The sequence below is a fragment of the Zea mays genome, chromosome 8, assembly GCF_902167145.1.
Source record: "Zea mays cultivar B73 chromosome 8, Zm-B73-REFERENCE-NAM-5.0, whole genome shotgun sequence".
In the NCBI taxonomy this organism is placed as follows: domain Eukaryota; kingdom Viridiplantae; phylum Streptophyta; class Magnoliopsida; order Poales; family Poaceae; genus Zea; species Zea mays.
In genome coordinates, this window is record NC_050103.1 from 125260255 (window position 1) to 125281746 (window position 21492).

The 21492-nt window shown below is 54.3% G+C and overlaps 1 protein-coding gene across 1 annotated transcript; it reads right to left on the reverse strand.

Moving 5' to 3' along the window:
- Window positions 1–20153: 20153 nt before the first annotated feature.
- LOC100283835 (uncharacterized) lies at window positions 20154–21035 on the reverse strand. The gene is made up of 2 exons (NM_001156733.3): window positions 20782–21035; window positions 20154–20650 (listed from the first exon to the last, which is right to left on the reverse strand). The coding sequence occupies exons 1-2, from the start codon at window positions 20846–20848 to the stop codon at window positions 20334–20336; spliced, it is 384 nt and encodes a 127-aa protein (NP_001150205.2). The 5' UTR covers window positions 20849–21035; the 3' UTR covers window positions 20154–20333.
- Window positions 21036–21492: the final 457 nt, after the last annotated feature.

A 21492-nucleotide genomic window follows, 5' to 3' on the forward strand; every position in this document is an offset into this window, starting at 1 on the left:
ATCACCGCGACTGTCTAACCCACCTCAACGAGAGGGTGCGCCGAGGCTACCACCCCAGGCGTGGGGGACGCTACGACAGCGGGGAGGATCGGAGTCCCTCGCCCGAACCACCCGGTCCGCAGGCCTTCAGCCGGGCCATCCGACGGGTGCCGTTCCCGACCCGGTTCCGACCCCCGACTACTATCACAAAGTACTCGGGGGAAACGAGACCGGAACTGTGGCTCGCGGACTACCGTCTGGCCTACCAACTGGGTGGAACGGACGATGACAACCTCATCATCCGCAACCTCCCCATGTTCCTCTCCGACACCGCTCGCGCCTGGTTAGAGCACCTGCCTCCGGGGCAGATCTCCAACTGGGACGACCTGGTCCAAGCTTTCGCCGGGAATTTCCAGGGTACGTATGTGCGCCCAGGGAATTCCTGGGACCTTCGAAGCTGCCGACAGCAGCTGGGAGAATCTCTCTGGGACTACATCCGGCGATTCTCAAAGCAGCGCACCGAGCTGCCCAACATCACCGACTCGGATGTCATCGGCGCGTTCCTCGCTGGCACCACCTGCCGCGACCTGGTGAGCAAGCTGGGTCGCAAAACCCCCACCAGGGCGAGCGAGCTAATGGACATCGCCACCAAGTTCGCCTCCGGCCAAGAGGCGGTCGAGGCTATCTTCCGGAAGGACAAGCAGCCCCAGGGCCGCCCTTCGGAAGATGCCCCCGAGGCGTCAACTCAGCGCGGCGCCAAGAAGAAGGGCAAGAAGAAGTCGCAAGCGAAACGCGACGCCGCCGACGCGGACCTTGTCTCCGCCGCCGAGTACAAGAACCCTCAGAAGCCCCCCGGAGGTGCCAACCTCTTCGACAAGATGCTCAAGGAGCCATGCCCCTATCACCAGGGGTCCGTCAAGCACACCCTTGAGGAGTGCGTCATGCTTTGGCGCCACTTCCACAGGGCTGGGCCACCCGCGGAGGGTGGCAAGGCCCGCGACGACGACAAGAAGGAAGATCACTAGGCAGGAGAGTTCCCCGAGGTCCACGACTGCTTCATGATCTATGGTGGGCAAGCGGCGAACGCCTCGGCTCGGCACCGCAAGCAAGAGCGCCGGGAGGTCTGTTCGGTGAAGGTGGCGGCGCCAGTCTACCTAGACTGGTCCGACAAGCCCATCACCTTCGACCAAGCCGACCACCCCGACCATGTGCCGAGCCCAAGGAAATACCCGCTCGTCGTCGACCCCATCATCGGCGATGTCAGGCTCACCAAGGTCCTCATGGACGGAGGCAGCAGCCTCAACATCATCTACGCCGAGACCCTCGGGCTCCTGCGTGTCGATCTATCCTCTGTCCGGGCAGGCGCTGCGCCCTTCCATGGGATCATTCCCGGGAAGCGTGTCCAGCCCCTCGGACAGCTCGACCTTCCCGTCTGCTTCGGAACACCCTCCAACTTCCGAAGGGAGACCCTGACGTTCGAGGTGGTCGGGTTCCGGGAACCTACCACGCGGTACTAGGGAGGCCATGCTATGCGAAGTTCATGTACCTGAAGCTCAAGTTCATGACCCTGAAGTTCATGGCCGTCCCCAACTACGCGAAGTTCATGTACCTGAAGCTCAAGATGCCGGGTCCCAACAGGGTCATCACCGTCGGCCCCACGTACAAACATGCGTTCGAATGCGACGTGGAGTGCGTGGAATACGCTGAGGCCCTCGCCAAGTCCGAGGCCCTCATCGTCGACCTGGAGAGCCTCTCGAAGGAGGTGCCAGACGTGAAGCGTCATGCCGGCAACTTTGAGCCAGCGGAGAAGGTTAAGTCCGTCCCCCTCGACCCTAGCAGTGACGCCTCCAAGCAAGTCCAGATCGGCTCCGAGCTCGGTCCCAAATAGGAAGCAGTGCTCGTCGACTTTCTCCACGCGAACGCCGACGTCTTCGCGTGGAGTCCCTCAGACATGCCCGGCATACCGAGGGATGTCGCCGAGCACTCGCTGGACATCCAAGCTGGAGCCTGACCCGTCAAGCAGCCTCTGCGCCGATTCGACGAGGAGAAGCGCAGAGCCATAGGCGAGGAGATCCACAAGCTAATGGCGGCAGGGTTCATCAAGGAGGTATTCCATCCCGAATGGCTTGCCAACCCTGTGCTTGTGAGAAAGAAAGGGGGGAAATGGCGGATGTGTGTAGACTACACTGGTCTCAACAAAGCATGTCCGAAGGTTCCCTACCCTCTGCCTCGCATCGACCAAATCGTGGATTCCACTGCTGGGTGCGAAACCCTATCTTTCCTCGATCCCTACTCGGGGTATCACCAAATCAGGATGAAAGAGTCCGACCAGCTCGCGACTTCTTTCATCACACCCTTCGGCATGTACTGCTATGTCACCATGCCGTTCGGCTTGAGGAATGCAGGCGTGACATACCATCGGTGCATGAACCATGTGTTCGGTGAACACATCGGCCGCACGGTCGAGGCCTACGTCGATGACATCGTAGTCAAGACGAGGAAAGCCTCCGACCTCCTTTCCGACCTTGAAGTAACATTCCGATGTCTCAAGGCGAAGGGCGTCAAGCTCAATCCCGAAAAGTGTGTTTTCGGGGTGCCCCGAGGCATGCTCTTGGGGTTCATCGTCTCCGAGCGGGGCATCGAAGCCAACCCGGAGACGATCACAGCTATCACCAGCATGGGGCCCATCAAGGACTTGAAAGGCGTATAGAGGGTCATGGGATGCCTCGCAGCTCTGAGCCGCTTCATCTCACGCCTCGGCGAAAGAGGTCTACCTCTGTACCGCCTCTTAAGGAAGGCCGAGTGCTTCACTTGGACCCCTGAGGCTGAGGAAGCCCTCGGGAACCTGAAGGCGCTCCTCACGAAGGCGCCTATCTTGGTACCCCCAGCTGCCGGAGAAGCCCTCTTGGTCTACGTCGCCGCGACCACTCAGGTGGTTAGCGCCGCGATTGTGGTCGAGAGGCAAGAAGAGGGGCATGCATTGCCCGTTCAGAGGCCAGTTTACTTTATCAGCGAGGTACTGTCCGAAACCAAGATCCGCTACCCACAAGTTCAGAAGCTGCTGTACGCGGTGATCCTAACGCGGCGGAAGCTGCGACACTACTTCGAGTCTCACCCGGTAACTGTGGTGTCATCCTTCCCCCTGGGGGAGATCATCTAGTGCCGGGAGGCCTCGGGTAGGATTGCAAAGTGGGCGGTGGAAATCATGGGCGAGACGATCTCGTTCGCTCCTCGGAAGGCCATCAAGTTCCAGGTCTTGGCGGACTTCGTAGCTGAATGGGTCGACACTCAGCTCCCAACAGCTCCGATCCAGCCGGAGCTCTGGACCATGTTCTTCGACGGGTCGCTGATGAAGACAGGAGCTGGCGCAGGCCTACTCTTCATCTCGCCCCTCGGGAAGCACCTACGCTACGTGCTACGCCTCCATTTCCCGGCGTCCAACAATGTGGCCGAGTATGAGGCTCTGGTCAACGGGTTGCGAATCGCCATCGAGCTAGGGGTTCGACGCCTCGACGCTCGCGGTGACTCGCAGCTCGTCATTGACCAAGTCATGAAGAACTCCCACTGCCGCGACCCGAAGATGGAGGCCTACTGCGATGAGGTTCGGCGCCTGGAAGACAAGTTCTACGGGCTCGAGCTCAACCACATCGCTCGGCGCTACAACGAGACTGCGGACGAGCTGGCTAAAATAGCCTCGGGGCGAACGAACCCCGGACGTCTTCTCCCGGGATCTGCATCAACCCTCCATCAAGATCGACGACACGCCCGAGCCCGAGGCACCCTCGGCCCAGTCCGAGGCACCCTCGGCTCGGTCCGAGGCATCCTCGGTTCGGCCCGAGGTACCCTCAGTCCCCGAGGGCGAGAAGCTGCACGTCGGGGGGGAGCGAAGTGGGGTCACGCCTGATCAAAACTAGCAGAACCTGTACCTGCAATATCTCCACCGAGGAGAGCTACCCTCCGACCGAGCCGAAGCTCGGCGGGTGGCGCGGCGCGCCAAGTCGTTCGTCTTGCTGGGAGATGAGAAGGAACTCTACCACCGCAGCCCCTCAGGCATCCTCCAGCGATGCATCCCCATCGCCGAAGGTCAGGAACTCCTGCGAGAGATACACTCGGGGGCTTGCGGCCATCACGCAGCGCCTCGAGCCCTTGTCGGGAATGCTTTCCGACAAGGTTTCTACTGGCCGACGGCGGTGGCCGACGCCACTAGAATTGTCCGCACCTGTGAAGGGTGTCAGTTCTACGCAAGGCAGACCCACCTGCTCGCTCAGGCTCTGCAGACGATACCCATCACCTGGCCTTTTGCTGTGTGGGGTCTGGACCTCGTCGGCCCCTTGCAGAAGGCACCCGGGGGCTACACGCACCTGTTGGTCGCCATCGACAAATTCTCCAAGTGGATCGAGGTCCGACCCCTAAACAGCATCAGGTCCGAGCAGGCGGTGGCGTTCTTCACCAACATCATCCATTGCTTCGGGGTCCCGAACTCCATCATCACCGACAACGGCACCCAGTTCACCGGCAGAAAGTTCCTGGACTTCTGCGAGGATCATCACATCCAGGTGGACTGGGCCGTCGTGGCTCATCCCATGTCAAATGGGCAAGTAGAGCGTGCCAACGGCATGATTCTACAAGGGCTCAAGCCTCGGATCTACAACGACCTCAACAAGTTCGGCAAGCGATGGATGAAGGAACTCCCCTCGGTGGTCTGGAGTCTGAGGACAACGCCAAGCCGAGCCACGGGCTTCACGCCGTTCTTCCTAGTCTACGGGGTCGAGGCCGTCTTGCCCACAGACCTGGAGTACGACTCCCCGAGGGCGAGGGCCTACACCGACCAAAGCAACCAAGCTAGCCGAGAAGACTCGCTGGACCAGCTGGAGGAGGCTCGGGATAAGGCCTTACTACACTCGGCGCGATACCAGCAGTCCCTGCGACGCTACCACGCCCGAGGGGTCCGGTCCCGAGACCTCCAGGTGGGCGACCTGGTGCTTCGGCTGCGACAAGACGCCCGAGGGCGGCACAAGCTCACACCTCCCTGGGAGGGGCCGTTCGTCATCGCCAAAGTTCTGAAGCCCGGAACATACAAGCTGGCCAACAGTCAAGGCGAGGTCTACAGCAACGCTTGGAACATACAACAGCTACATCGCTTCTACCCTTAAGATGTTTTCAAGTTGTTCATATACCTCGCTCCCACGCAAAGTTTAGTCATCAAGGAAGGGTCAGCCTTGCCTCGGCAAAGCCCGACCCTCCCTCGGGGGCTAAAAGGGGGGGGAACCCCCTCTGCGTCGAATTTTTTCCTCGAAAAAAGGTCATTTCTGCCAGAATGTCTTTCGTGCTTTTTGACTACTTCGAAAGCGGATCCTGAAAACGACAGAGTACACGTAAGCAACCAAGGCTGACCGAGCCGAGGGACTCCTACGCCTCGGGGATACGGATACCTCACTCATCACCTTCTGCGATAAGTAACTCGCGTTTGGATAGGTGATTCCGCGGACCGAACAAGTCTTCACGTTCGGAACTCTTCTGCCGAAGCGATTTCTCGAGCCTTCTCGACTGTGTCGGGAACAGAACCCCATGGACGGGTAAGAGTGCGCATAAGCGGCAAGGCCGACCGAGCCGAGGGACTCCTACGCCTCCGGGATACGGATACCTCACTCATCACCTTCCGTGAGAAGCAACTCTCGCTCGCAGAAAACAATTCTGTTACCGATAAAAAAGTCCAGATACTCGAAACAAGAGGAAAAGAGACGCAGCTTTACAACATGGCGAGGGTGTGTTTAGGCCTCGGCAGCCGCAGAAAACACACGCTACAAGATAATCTGATCCTGCAGGCTCGGATCTTGACGGCTGAAGGGAGCAGCAGCACCCTCGGCATCGACGACACCTTCGGGGAGGTTCGACCTAGCCTCGGACGGCGACGCGGTCCGAGGATCTCCACTCTGAAGGACGACGTCATCGCCACGCCCGGGCCATCGCCGCCAGGGTCTTCTCCAGGAATCCGGCCCGAGCAGGCGGCTCGGCTGGTCAACTTCGGCGTCGGTCCCGCTAACGGACGACCCGGCTAGGCTCCGGCCAACTAGGTTTCCTTTTCGAGCCAACCCCGCCTCTGTTCATGCTGACACCGCTACCCCTGGCCTCGGCTCATCGAAGAGCGACCGAGGGGTTCCTTTAATTAAGCTAGAGAAGCCTCGGACAACAAGGCCGACCGAGCCGAGGGACTCCTACGCCTCCGGGATACGGATACCTCACTCGTCACCTTTACACGGGGCGACTCACGCTTGGTGAAGCGGTTCAGACAACCAACAGGCGAGTCTTAGTGCTCGAAAAGGAGGAAAAAACATGGCTCCGTGCCAAAATTACATACATGTTCAGGCCTCGACAGCCACAATGAACAAACACACTGGCATCCAAAGTGCCATTACAAACGGAACTCTGGTTCCGTCCCCGCGGGTATGAACAACCTCGAGCCTGCGGGGCGACGAACACCGGGGGACCCGCCAGCGACCTCTGCAGCAACAGCCATGGTCCCAGGACGGACGCGGCCGTCGGAGGGCTCTCGTTCGCGTTCCCGCTACAGGGACGTGAACCAGCTATTAAAGCCAAAGAGCGGGCCGCTCCCAAGCGCACCGGCAGGTCCTCGCTGCCGTCCTTGCCGCAAATGCAAGGAAGAGGGCGGAATGTTGCATCCTAGCTGGGCAGCAACAGTTCGCCTTCCCCGGCATGGCTGGAGGATGTCTCCTCCGCAGAGCTGGAGGGTGTTTGCCACCACCAGAAGCTGGAAGAAGAGGTGGCCCGCCGGCCCGCGCGGGAGGTAGAGCCCCGGCTCGCCTCGCTCCCCGCCCCAGCGAGAATGACGAACACCCTCGAGGCTGAGGGCAGGACCAAGATCACAGCCCGGCTTGCCTCTCCCCATCCAGGGGCTGGAGGTCACCGTCTTGGGTGACCACCAGCGGAGGGGTGCAACCGGGCTGTGTGATGAAAATCCTTGAAGCCGAACGATGGCTGAAAGGTACCAACTCCCACGGAGTTGCGTTCCTCCAACGACGAGGCGGAAAGACGGCGGATATCCCCCATTCGGGGGCTTGGAAGGTGGAAAGACACGATGCATAAGGGAGCGCGAAGACAGGTCGCCTTCTAAAGGGGGTCACCCTCCTTTTAAAGGCGACTCTCCCTACTTGCGCCCCCAACCGTCGCGGGCTGAGCCTTCTCCAACACACTCCAAGGTCCTCCCCTGCGGCGCGGGGGCTGGGTCCCGCACGTCATGCAAGCCGGCTCAGAGCAGAAGAAGCCAAACCGCCGTGTGCGGTGCGTACAACCGCCCAGCGGTTACAAGCGACTCTCCACTTTTGCCCAGACCAACGGGCGAAAGGGGCGGGCAACCATGCAGGCGGCATGCAACCGCGCCAAGTGGGCGCGCTTCTCCGACTCCCAACACGCCCAGCATGGAGGCCCAGGCCCACGCGTCATGCAACCGGCGCGCCGAATGCTTCGTGCATGCAACAGCACCGCCACTCGCGCCACTACCGTGCCTCCTCAACTGCGAAGCCAATACCGCGACTCGAGGCGACCCAGCGCACGACCCAGCGGCGCCAGCCTGGCGCGGCGGTCAATGCGGCCAAAAATGGGCCGGCAGTAATGGCGGTGGCAGGCGGGCAGGAGCAGCGGCCACGTCGTCAGCCAAGCTCACGTCCCGTCCAGGGGCAGCGAGAGAACCCTCTCGCACGGCGTGAAGACAACGCGCCCATGATCCGTTCCTCGAACGGCTCGCGCACGCGCAACGACCGCCCCGCCAACCACTCGCCCCGTCACATTAACTCCGCGGCGGGACAGACGGCGCCTCTGGCAGGAGAAGCGGGCGACGCTTCGCCTTCGCCATAATGACCGCGTCAAAAAAGGTACGCCGCGTCGTTCGATTTCGTATCCTTTTCCTTTTTTCCTCTTTCTCTCTCTTGCAACAGGGACCGGGAAAGGGAGATACCCCGAAAAGGATCCTTCCCCGTGAAGGAACCAGGCTCCGAGCCCCCCTACTGATCAGAGGTTCGAAGGCTGGCCCCTCGGAAGGGTTCGACAGCCGCCTCAGATCGCGTGGGCCCTACACCCACTACTGGTCAGAGGTTCGAAGGCCGGCCCCTCGGAAGGGTTCAACGGCCGCCTCAGGCTACTCGGGCTCCGCGCCCATTACTGATCAGGGGTTCGAAGGCTGGCCCCCGAAGGGTTCACAGCCGCCTCAGACGCCGAGCGAGGGATGACCATGGGTACGTTCGATACATAGCCGAGGCTCAGGCTGCGCTCCCGAGGTACCCTAGGACATTTCCGAGACCAGCGGGAACTATCTTGTAACGGAATCCCATCGGAGGGAGGCATCGAGCCCTCGGACCCCGTCGCCAGAGGACCGGGTCCGGTAGATCACCCGCAGGTACTTTTGGGCGTGCACCTGGGCCCCTAGCCGACCCCCAACGAATGGGGCACGGACGTCCACTTGGATTACCCGCTTGCAGCTCACCGGAGACACCATGTTCGGCGCCCATCGAGGGCAACATGGCGCTTCCCCCCTCCTCCTTGCGGAAAGGCGACGCAGGGGCGTATGTAAAAAAGTCGAGTCTGTCCCTGATCGTCCTCTCGCCCTGTGCAGAGGCTCGGGGGCTGCTCTCGCAAACCCAGCTCCGGCCGAACCGTTGACAGCGTCAACATACCAGCCCGAGAACTTGGGACCCGACCGTACACCCAGGCTACGGCCAGCTCGCATGAGGGAACGACCAGACCAGCCGAAGCATTACGCGAGGCATTAAGACCTCGAAGGAGTGAAACCACTCCTCCGAGGCCTCGGGGGCTACACCCGGCGGGTGCGCTCGCGCGCACCCACCGGAACAAAACGCAACCGAGAAAGGCTGGTCCCCTTGCAAAAAAGTGCGACGAAAGCCTCCAAGCGAGTGCTAACACTCCCTTTGAGGCTCGGGGGCTACTGTCGGGGACCATAATTAGGGGTACCCTCAAGGCTCCTAATTCTCAGCTGGTAACCCCCATCAGCATAAAGCTGCAAAGGCCTGATGGGTGCGATTAAGTCAGGGATCGGTCCATACGAGAGACTCGATCACGCCTCGCCCGAGCCTAGCCTCGGACAAGGGCAGCCGACCCCGGAGGATCTCCGTCTCGCCCGAGGCCCCCCTCCAACGGCGAATGTGTTCCCGGCTCGCCCGAGGCCCTGTCTTCGCTAAGAAGCAACCCTGACCAAATCGCCGCACCGACCGACCAAGTCGCAGGAGCATTTAATGCAAAGGTGGCCTGACACCTTTATCCTGACGCGCGCCCCCCACCCGGCAGAGCCGAAGTGACCGCCGTCACTTCGCCGCTCCACTGACTGGCCTGACAGAAGGACAGCGCCGCCTGCGCCACTCCGACTGCGGTGCCACTTGACAGAGTGAGACTGACAGGTAGTCAGGCCCTGCCGAAGGCACCATAGGAAGCTCCGCTTCGCCCGACCCCAAGGCTCGGACTCGGGCTAAGTCCCGGATGACGGCGAACTCTGCCCGACCCAGGGCTCGGACTCGGGCTAAGTCCCGGAAGACGGCGAACTCCGCTCCGCCCGACTCAGGGCTCGGACTCGGGCTAAGTCCCGGAAGACGGCGAACTCCGCCCGACCCAGGGCTCGGACTCGGGCTAAGTCCCGGAAGACGGCGAACTCCGCCCGACCTAGGGCTCGGACTCGGGCTAAGTCCCGGAAGACAGCGAACTCCGCCCGACCCAGGGCTCGGACTCGGGCTAAGTCCCGGAAGACGGCGAACTCCGCCCGACCCAGGGCTCGGACTCGGGCTAAGTCCCGGAAGACGGCGAACTCCGCCCGACCCAGGGCTCGGACTCGGGCTAAGTCCCAGAAGACGACAATCTCCGCCTCGCCCGACCCAGGGCTCGGACTTGGGCTCGGCCCTAGAAGACGACGAACTCCGCTTCGCCCGACCCCAGGGCTCGGACTCCGCCCCGGCATCAGCCGGCGATCTCCGCCTCACCCGAACCTGGGGCTCGGACCCGACCTCGGCCACGGAAGACAGACTCGACCTCGGCTTCGGAGGAGCTTCCACATCGCCCAACCTAGGGCGTAGACCAGCCACGTCAACAGGAGGCGCCATCATCACCCTACCCCGAGCTGACTCGGGCCGCAGGGAACAAGACCGGCGTCCCATCTGGCTCGCTCCGCCAGATAGGCAATGATGGCGCCCTGCATACTCTGTGACGACGGCGGCTCTCAGCTCCCTTACAGAAGCAAGAGGACGTCAGCAAGGATTCAACCGCTCCGACAGCTGTCCCTCCGCCAGGCTCCATCGCTCCTCCGACGGCCACGACATCACACCAGCTGGGTGCCAAAATCTCTCCGGCTGCCACAACGGCATGTACTTAGGGCGCTAGCTCTCCTCCGCTAGACACGTAGCACTCTGCTACACCCCCCATTGTACACCTGGATCCTCTCCTTACGCCTATAAAAGGAAGGACCAGGGCCCTCTTAGGGAGGGTTGGCCGCGCGGGGACGAGGACGAGACACGCGCTCGCTTGACGCCGCTCGCTCCCTCTCCCGCGTGGACGCTTGTAACCCCCTACTGCAAGCGCACTCGACCTGGGCGCGGGACGAACACGAAGGCCGCGGGATTCCCACCTCTCTCACGCCGGTCTCCGGCCGCCTCGCTCTCCCCCCTTCACGCTCGGCCTCGCGCTCGACCCATCTGGGCTGGGGCACGCGGCGACATTCACTCGTCGGCCTAGGGACCCCCCGGTCTCGAAACGCCGACAATAATATAGGTCACTTTCTCTTTCCGGGAGCCGGGTGGGCTTGCGGAATACCTAGTGTATTCACCCAGATTTATTTATGTTTTTCAGCAGCTGAAGACTTCTTTTCTGCTATGCTTGATTGAAGGGGCCGTGTCTTCACCCAGTTCTGCCTGTGGCCTGTGCTAATTTATCTTCCACTGCGTTTTATGGTTTTCGGCTCACTCTCGAGCTTGTACCCCCGGTATTGTAATAACATTACTCAGACTCTATAACTATTTGAAGTAAGGAATGTGGTTACTAGCCTCCTGGGACTAGTAATTGTATCACATTTGAGTCCCAAAGGATCGGGACGCTTCAACAGTCCGGTGGGCCAGCTAGCCAACGACTAGTGGACACGTCGGCCTCGGGCCAACGGTCAAGTGGTGCACCGGACAGTCCGATGCCACCCACCAGACGGTCTGGTGCCCCCCAGAAGCAGAAAGAGAACCAAATTATGGAGATTCCTCACAATGGGAAAAGATTGTGATAAGAAAGAGAACCGTGGTACTCAAGTTGATCTTTGGATCACTTGAGAGGGGTTAAGTGCAACCCTTGTCCATTGGGACACCATAACATGGAGTAGGCGAGCATTTTACGCTCGACCAAACCACAGGCTAAAATCGATGTGTCACTTGTCTAAGTTACTTTATGTTTTGCGATTCTACTCTTTCTAGCACTTCACTTCACTTACAATATTGCTCTAAGTTTAATACTCACCTTGTGAGAGCAATTAAGTGAAGAAGTTCTCTCCTCTCATCCTCTTCATTCAGACTTGGTTTTTGATCTCACTAATTCAATATTAGACCAAGTTGTTTTGTTGAGCTAATTTTTACAGGATCACCTATTCACCCCTGAGATCACACCTAGATGGGGGTGAATTGGTGATCCTACAATAATCGACTCTAAACAAGACAAACTTGGTTTATAATAAATGTTAGTAGAGTCAAAACCAAGTTGATATCAAATAGATGTAGAGAGAAGAAGTGAGCTCTTCACTTGATTGTTTCTTTAAGATATGTATTAAACTTAGGAACAATAACGCAAGTGAATATGTGAGATGTCTATGGAAGAAAACAATCACAACGAAAAGATGCACAAGTGACACGGTGATTTTATCCCGTGGTTCGGCCAATGCCTACTCCATGTTGTGGTGATCTCCTTCGGTCAAGGGTTGCACTCAACCTCTCTCAAGTGATCCAAAGATCAAACTTGAGTACCACGATTTTCTTCCTTATCTCAAGTTTTCCCTTTGTGAGGAATCTCCACAAGTTGGAGTCTCTCACCCTTACACAATTGATCTCAAGTAAAACCACAAGAATAAAGGGGGAAGTAGAAAACACATGAGACAAAACTTCAAAACTTGCAGCAACTCACGCACACAAGTGAAGAGAGAGGAGCACAAAGACAGCACAACGATGTTACAGCTAAAACAAGTGGTCAAATCTCTATCTACTAAAGCAAAGGCGTGATTCGATGTCTCGGCATTGTAGGATGTTCAATGAAAGCTTAGTGTACTGCTCCATGCACCTAGGGGTCCCTTTTATAGTGAAAGGGAAATAGGGTCAAACCTTTTCCTAAATGATTTTGGTGGTTGAAATGCCCAACACAAATAATTTGACTAACTAGTTTGCTCTAGATTATATGTTCTACAGATGCTAAAGGTTCAACACAAACCAATAAAAAGATCAAAGTTAGGGTTCAAAAGAAAGGAGCAAAAGAAACCGAAGAGAACCCTGGTCTGGCGCACAAGACTGTCCGGTGCACCAGGGGCGATCGACTCAAACTCTTCACATTCGGGTTTCTGGAGAGCTGCTCTGCTATAATTCACCGGACTGTCTGGTGTGCCAGCGGAGCAACAGCTCCAGCGCAATGGTCGACTGCAATGGACACCTGCAAAAGTGCTACAGTGCGCGGATAGAACACGCAGAGTCAGAGCAGCCGCCATAAGGCACACCGGACAGTGAACAGTGCCTATTCGGTGCGGCACCGGACTGTCCGGTGCCCCAAGAAGTCAAAGCTCCAACGGTCGAAACCGTCAGAACCCTAACGGTTGGGTGACATGGCTGGCGCACCAGACAGTGTCTGGCGGCGCACCGGACTGTCCGGTGCGCCCATCGCCAGCAGCCTTCCCAACGGCTACAATTTGGTTGGTGGCTATAAATACCACCCCAATCGGCCACTTCAAAGTGAGGGAGCCCAAGCAACATTCCAAGTCATATAGTTGACATAATCAAGCCCTCCCAACCACCTCCATTCATTGATCTATCTCATACACAAGATTTAGGCCACCACAAGCAATACAAGTGCCACAAAAGAGAGATCAAGCAAAAGAGAGCTACTCGTGTGAGTTTAGCACTAGTGCCTTGTGAGATTCATTGAGAGAAAGTGTGTGCTACATCTTGTGATCATTTGAGCATGGAGTTTTGACTCCCATTCATTGTAAAGCTAGCAAGAGCCCCTTATCTTTGTGGTTGGCCTTGCGGAGACTTTGGTCTCTTGTTGACAAAGAAGAAGAAGAAGAGCTCGCCGGTCTTGGTTATCGGTGGAGAGAGGGAAAGGGTTGAAAAAGACCCGTCCTTAGTGGACTCCTCAACAGGGATTAGGTTCTCGAGAACCGAACCTCGGAAAAACAAATCACCTGTGTCTCTTGTGCTCATTGCTTTTGATTTGTTTGTTTTCTTCCTCTCTAAGTTCTCTTGCACTATTCCTTGCTAATATTATTTTGTGTTGCTTCAAGTTAAATTCTCATTTAGAGAAGCAACGCCTTGCAAGAAAGAACTTGCGTTATTCCTCCTTTTACCTAAGCCCTCTTGCTCTATATTCCATAAACTTATTAGTTGTATTGATTTGCTAATTCCGCATTCTTTGAAAGCAACACTCTTTACAAGCAAGGGACTTAGTTTTACACTCCGATAATTGTGCTTCTTGTTCCAATCACTAATAAAGGGATCTAGTTTGTATTTAGAGTTATAATATTCAGGTTTCGCCTATTCACCCCCCTCTAGGCGACTTTCATATAGCCCCAAGGGAGCAAGGAGCCGTTGGAGCTCCATTTGGTAGGCTTTGATTGCCTTCTGTCAGTTGGTGCACTAGATAGTTCCGTGTACCACCGGACAGTGAACTGTGCACGATCTCCTTCCTTCTTTGGCAAAGCCGGCCGTAGAAAGCCTCTGGTCCCATGGCACACCAGACAGTCCGGTGCCACCTTGTGACCGTTGGCCGGGCACACGTGTCGTCCGCTCATTGTGTGACCGACCATTGGCTAGGCGCACGGCTGGCCCACCGGACAGTCCAGTGAATTTTAGTTGCGGCGCCCAAAGTTTTTCCCGAGAGCGGCCAATTCGCTGGGGCGCCAGCCTGGGCACCGGACACTATCTGGTGCACACCAGACAGTCCGGTGCACCACAGACTCGTGCAAGTTTTGCTAGCCTTAGCTAAACTTTTCCATTCAATTTCTCTCGCTTTGAGAAGTGAAAGTCGCCTAGAGGGGGGTGAATAGGCAAATCTGAAATTTATAAACTTAAGCACACACTACAAGTCGGGTTAGCGTTAGTATTAAATGCGAGTCCGAAAGAGATGGTGAAAAGCAAATCACAAGCAAATAAGGTAGATGACACGGTGATTTGTTTTACCGAGGTTCGGTTCTTGCAAACCTACTCCTCGTTGAGGTGGTCACAAAGACCGGGTCTCTTTCAACCCTTTCCCTCTCTCAAACGGTCACTTAGACTGAGTGAGCTTCTCTTCTCAATCAAACGGGACACTAAGTTCCCACAAGGATCACCACACAATTGGTGTCTCTTGCCTTGGTTGCAATTGAGTTGGAATCAAGAAAGAAGGAAGAAGAAAAGCAATCCAAGCGCAAGAGCTCAAATGAACACAAAAGTCTCTCTCTCTAGTCACTAATTTGTTTGGAGTGATTCCGGACTTGGGAGATGATTTGATCTCTTTGTTTGTGTCTTGTATTGAATGCTATAGCTCTTGTATGAGGTGTGAAGGCTGAAAACTTGGATGCAATGAATGGTGGGTGGTTGGGGGTATTTATAACCCCAACCACCAAAATAGCCGTTGGTGAAGGCTGCTGTCACATGGCGCACCGAACAGTCCGGTGCGCCAGCCACGTCACCCGACCGTTAGGGTTCGACCGTTGGAGCTTCTAACTTCTGGGCCACCGGACAGTCCGGTGGTGCACCGGACAGTCACTGTTCACTGTACGGTGCGCCTTCTGGCGCCTGTCCTGACTTCTGCACGCGCAGGCGCGCACTGTAGCGCATTTATTGTTCGTTGCAGACGACCGTTGGCGTTGTGTAGCCGTTACTCCGCTGGCGCACCGGACAGTCCGGTGCTACACCGGACATTCCGGTGAATTATAGCGGAGCGGCTCCCAGAATTCTCGAAGGTGAGCAGTTTGGAGTTGAGCTCCCTGGTGCACCGGACAGTCCGGTGTGCCAGACCAGGGCACACTTCGGTAGTCTTTTGCTCTCTTTGTTTGAACCCTTTCTTGGTCTTTTTATTGGTTTGTTGTGAACCTTTGGCACCTGTAAAACTTATAATCTAGAGCAAACTAGTTAGTCCAATTATTTGTGTTGGGCAATTCAACCACCAAAATCATTTAGGAAAAGGTGTAAGCCTATTTCCCTTTCAAGAAGTCTCCTAGCTCTTGGTAGAACAAAGTTAGTATAAAAATAATTTACTAAGTGCTAGAGTCGTATCTTTGTTTGTCAACTATTGTAGAATTTGCATTTTGCTCTTACTTCATGTACCATTGCTCATATTAGACGAAACAAAATGTGTTGAGCATATAATCACCAAAACAATACAGAAATGACCTAAGGGCAGATTTCCCTTTCAATCCCCTCTAGGTGTTCTTAGGTACAACAACGAGTGATGGTCGATACCTCCACTAGCGAAGAGGACTTCTACAAAGTCTAACCCGTCATATCGTTCCTGCGTTGGCAAGGTAGCTGGAGGGGTCTGATATACCTGTACAAATGATATTTGTTGAGTTACACCATAATATAACTAACAACAAGTAAATGATGATTAATTTGCATACATAATGTTTAGTGGGTGGAGATGGAGGTGAAGACCAAGGATAATGTACGGGAGGTGGGGGGGCACCGAGACATGTATCCCTTGGGCTTGTGCTAGTTGCTAAAACATTGTCGAACTCATTCACATCAACATTTTAAACATATTTTAAAGTGAAAGCTATTATCTTTCGAACTTACTTGTATGAGTGTTTGGTGTTGTTGAATCTGTGTAGTATAGTATTCATGTTGCACAGCTTGTTGCCTCAAGTAATCCTGATGTCGTCTAAGATCTTCTCGCAGTTGCTCCACCTTTGCTGGATCTTGAGTGGAGCGATGGGAGCTACGAGCAGCAGACCTTGACGGACCTCCACGCTGAACCCTCACCTGGCTTGAGTCGATGACGTTAGCAAACATTGTGTACCTACAAACAATTAACATCACGACAGATTTAGAATACATGTATTGCACTCAACCAACGAAACAATATAAGGTATGTAGAGTCCACACCTTACATGAGCTTTTTCACCACTTGCACACACAGCCTGAGGATCAATAGGTGAGGTCCTCCAGTCATAGTCTGGTCCATGCTGACTAGACTTCGCCTTGCCATATGCAACCTCATACAAAAGAACAATGCAACCTTACATACAAAAATCCATACAAACAGAACATACCAAACATTTCAAAACACAATCTGATTCGGGAGCGACACTTGGGACGGGAGACGGAGGGTACGACGACGTTGGAGCTGGAGATGCATTGTGTCGGAGCCGAGCCGTTCGTTGTCGAGCTTGGGCACCGACGTCGTGGCTGCCGGGGCGAAGGAGGTCGGAGAGGGAGGCACGACGGACGGGGTGGGGCGCGGGGGCACGGCGCAGCGGCTTGGACTTGGGGATGAAGGTAGAATGACGGGGATGAAGGTAGACTCAGGGATGAAGGTAAGAAATATAACTTACTAGAGGAAAGCCGTAGGAAGTTAGCAGGGACGACTAACTTTCTAGAGGTTGTACAAGTACTCTAGGAAGTTACTTAACTTCCTAGAGGTGGTCGTATGAAGTTAGCAGGGGCAACTAACTTTCTAGAGGTGGTCGTAGGAAGTTAGAAGGGCGGCTAACTTTCTAGAGAAGGCCATAAGAAGTTAGCAGGGGCGCCTAACTTCCTAGAGGAGGCCGTAGGAAGTTAGCGGCTCATTCGACCGCGCTCGTTGGTTAACAGCTGAAAGCTAACTTTCTAGAGGCGGCCATAGAAAGTTAGCAGATGCGGCTAACTTCCTAAAGGAGGTTGTAGGAAGTTAGCGGCTTGTTTGACCGCGCTTGTTGGTCAACAGCTCAAAGCTAACTTTCTACAACTTTTATAACAAAATGTAGGAAGTTATGGTTATTTCCTAAAGCTACCAGTAGCCTCTTGGCTTGTTATAAAACCTGTAGGAAGTTAAGAAACTGTAGGAAGTTTATATTTTTGGTATAGTGCAAGCCAAGGTCGATGCTAGGCAGTTCGGTCGTACAGTCACCGGACTGTCCGATGCTGTCCATATCAGCCCACTTTCTTTTCTTTTGTGCCAAACTCCTTTGGCTTCTTTTTACTTGACTTGAGATGATCCCTAGCACATGGACAAACATAGTTAGCAACTAAATCAATTGACTAAGTGATAGAAACATACCTTCTTCTCATCTTTTCATAAGGATTTGCAATACGTGCAAACTCAAACCCAAATAGTGCTTTCCTTTACAAAATGTGTTAGAGCCCAAACACAAGTACTAAAAACATTATAAAGTACCTATGCAACATGTTTTAAAGTGCAAACCTTACACTTATACCATTTCACACAAAGTTGTATATTTAGGTCCATGTTTGAGCTCTTTTGGACTTGATATCTTCAATTTGCTTTCTTCTACACATGTGCTTATGCTCATACAAAGAGTGTTAGTCCAAAGTGGTGTGTTGGACAATTAATCATCAAAACAACTTAGAAATGGCCTAAGGACATATTTCCCTTTCAAAATCACTACCAACAATGCATCATGGTCAACACAGCATACATTTCCAATGGCGCTTAGAATGGAAACTATCCTTCCATGGTGCCAGTGCTCAAGCGGGAAATCCACAATGGCCACTTCAGCAGACCACATGTAGTCCGCAAAAACTCTATTATTATCAGCTTCCTCATGACGCTCGAGCTATAGATAGTTACCTTCAAAGAAGATAGTGCCCATCGAGATGATCCTCTCCTAGGTTTCAAGAGATTCGAAGATGATGACTACCACACCACGAGAGGACGTAGCTAGACGAAAAAGCGGTGCACTACAACGAGTCAACGACTCTCCAAGATCTCCCGGATGAGAGAAGAAGGAGAGTGGATAGGTTTGGCCAACAGGACATATGCCATAACTTTGCTTGCTTCGAACTCACCTTCATCGATGTGAACTTCAATGAAAGCCCTCTGGACGCCCCAACCGGGAGTGTCGTTGCTACCAACACTAGGAGGAAGAGTGGGTGGTGGAATGGGGGGAGGGGCCATAATGGCAGAAAGGGGGATGTACACCATTGGTAGCCATTGGGACCTTACTGCGGAGCCGAGGACACTCAAAACTTCTATGGCAGAAGGCGTTGCATCGGGTGCATTTCACTACTAGGTCACGACAAGATGAGACTAGGTGATATGAGGCAAGACAACGGAAGCACCTCCTTTTAATGCCTTGGAGCCGTTTGGAAGGACATTGAGATGATTTTTTGTCCTATGCTAGAAGGAGGAGCATTTAACCCCAGAGACTCCCGGCTGGAGGTGTATGTGTCAACCATTTTACAGCGCACCAATTTACTAACGGGAGAGATAGCACATCGGTCAAAATTAGGCCTAGAGACGTGGCATGTCTTAGAGGAAGAAGAGTTAACTTCAATTGCAGAATAAGCATGATTACCTTCTAGTCTATGGGAGGGGGGAGGAGATCGGATCCTCTATGGGGCGGTGCCATTAGGCATCAGACCAACAGAGAGGGCATCTGATGGAGAGGGGAGAGTAGAGATGTCAATGGGGACCCGATACCCGCCAACCCGTGGGGAATTCTCCTATTAGGGTATGGGACGAAAATTGTCCCCATGGGTATGGATATGGGACAAAATCTTCACCCATTGGGTAAACGGGTATGGGTTTGGGAAGCAATAATCCGAACCCGATTACCCATGGGTATTTCATACGTGTACACCTGTCGTGTTTGTATGAATGAGTTGAGGCCGAGCCGGCCACCAAGCCCAGCACGACAGCGCACCAGGCCCCAGGTCCTAGCCCAACAAGGCAACTAGCAGACTAGTAAAAAACAAAACCCTAAAAATAACCAGCCATATGCTACGCCCTGCCCAGACGACGGTGACGACCATAGATTCTCAGGCGCCAACGAACTCAGATGGTAACCAAGGAAGATGAGAAAACTCCATTTCTCCATTTCTTCTATCGGTCCCAAAGTACTTATGTCTTTTCTGATGGATGGATGGATGAATGGATCATGGTTCATAGATGAGTGCTTGTCGATATAGTGATGTTTGAAATCTAGATTGTTTGTGCTACATGTTAGTACCTAGTTATCCCTTAATTGGGGATGGGGACCCATTGGGAACCCGAAACCCGAATGGGGATGGGTATGGGATGGGTTTTATGTACCCATGATGGGTATGAGGATGTGTATGGAGATGGATCAAACATGATGGGGATGGGTATGGGATGCTATAACCTGGTGGAAAATTCCCCATTGACATCTCTAGGAGAGAGGGATGTTGTCTGAAGGAATGCCACAACAAAAAATAGGGTCCGGACGAGCGGAGCACAGAGGTGAAGAAACCTCACTTGGAGAGGAATTCTCGTCAGATCCATCTGATATATGGAATATAACCCCATCACGGGCAAATATACCGATCTTTATTAGCAAATTCTTGACTGAAAGAAAAGCCACGTAGGAGAGAAAGGTATAGTTTTCTAGCCCCTGGACTTCAAGTTCCTTCGAGGGCATGCAGAAATGAAAATTTAGAGCGCTAGCTACGAATTCAGGGGAGCACTAGAGACCATTCGTTTGAAAGATGCGAATTCTGTGTTTGGAGCTAGAAAAATTGGACAAAGGCCTAACCACCGGGCAATGGAAATTAAGCAACACATGGTTTGGAAGGACAAAACTGAGAAAAAAAATACGACTAAGGATAAAAATGAGGAGACCAGTAAAACCGAGGGCGCCTTAAAAAACCCCGTGTAGAAAGGGGTGTGGAAGGAGGCAAGCACGCCGTGGCGGAGGGAGGGGGGCAGGTTTTAGCGGCGATGGGTGGAGTCGGGAGGAGAGGGGGAGGGGGCAGACAAGCGGGCCATCCGAATGCTGGAATGGTTCTACGTACTCGTCATTATCATTACCATCTGAGATGCAACAACTGAATTACGGTCGCATACAACCACGGTCTTAAGCTTCGTCTGCACCAACGCATGCATAGATCGATCGAACTCACGGGTCAGGCTGAACAAAAAATACAGTAGCTAGGAATAATCGACGGATGAGTTCAGAGCGAGAGGCCGGAGTCGTCGTCCTCGTCGAGCGTGGAGGTGTAGACGGTGTAGAGGGACCAGATGAGGCCGAAGACGCCCAGCAGGATCCACCCCAGCAGGTTGTTGCTGAGCCCCAGGCTGAGCCCGGTGCCCTCCGTCGACATCCGCTCGTCCACCAGCGCCAGCGCGGGCGACGTGGTCACCGCGCTGGTGGCCACGGCCAGAAGCGACGACGATGCGCCGTTGTTGCCGTCCCGCCGCTGGCTCGGCCGCCTCGAGTGGGCGGCGCCGCACCTCGCCTTCTCGGCTCTCACCCTCAGCTGCGGCAAACCTACACACAGCAGCGGTGTCCTCGTGTCAAGAGATATACACATATCCCTCTGCATATATATAACTGACGACGGCGCCGCTAGCTAGCTCTTGCACCAGAGATCCACAGACGACGGCGAGTTTATTACGTACCTTGAGCCTGACACGGCCTGGCGACGGCGGCCGCGCCGACGAGGGGGGCGGCGCTGAGGGTTGCCATTGCTCGCTCGCTCGCTGGGCTACCTCAGTCTGTTGCCTGCTGTGTCTAGAACTCGCTACTCCGGATGCAGATGCAATGCATGTGACCGACGTACGCAACACAAGTGCGTTGTTCTCCGGTGGGCGTTCAGCCAAATTGCTGCCACTCAACTCAAGTGTGGTGTGGGCGCGTGTGGCTGCCTGCCTGCCAACGGCCTGGTTATCCGTTGGTACATGTCATATCCTTCTGGAGCCAGTGAGTGGTCGCCACGTAGACCCACAGATTCCCACAGAAAAAGAAGCAGCCGTCGACACGGAAAAAGATCATGGCCTGTTGGAAATGCGGATTTTCTTTTGTTCCCACAGATACTGATATAGTATTATATAAGGTGTGCTCTGTCTTCAGGATTGTTTTTTCCCTTCTCAATTCATTCTAACAACATTCATTTTTCCTACATTCCAATGTGACGAAATGTCAAGCTTCGAAAACCAAATCAACATATTTTTCCATTTTCCATGAAACTAGAATTGCAAGATGGTCAACACAATTTAAATGGAAAATGAACAGAATTTAAATAGTAGAAATAATCCACTTACTCCTTAAGGATATTTTAAGTACAGTGCTCTTAGTAGAATTTAAATTGTGGATGATTATTCTCTCGCTTC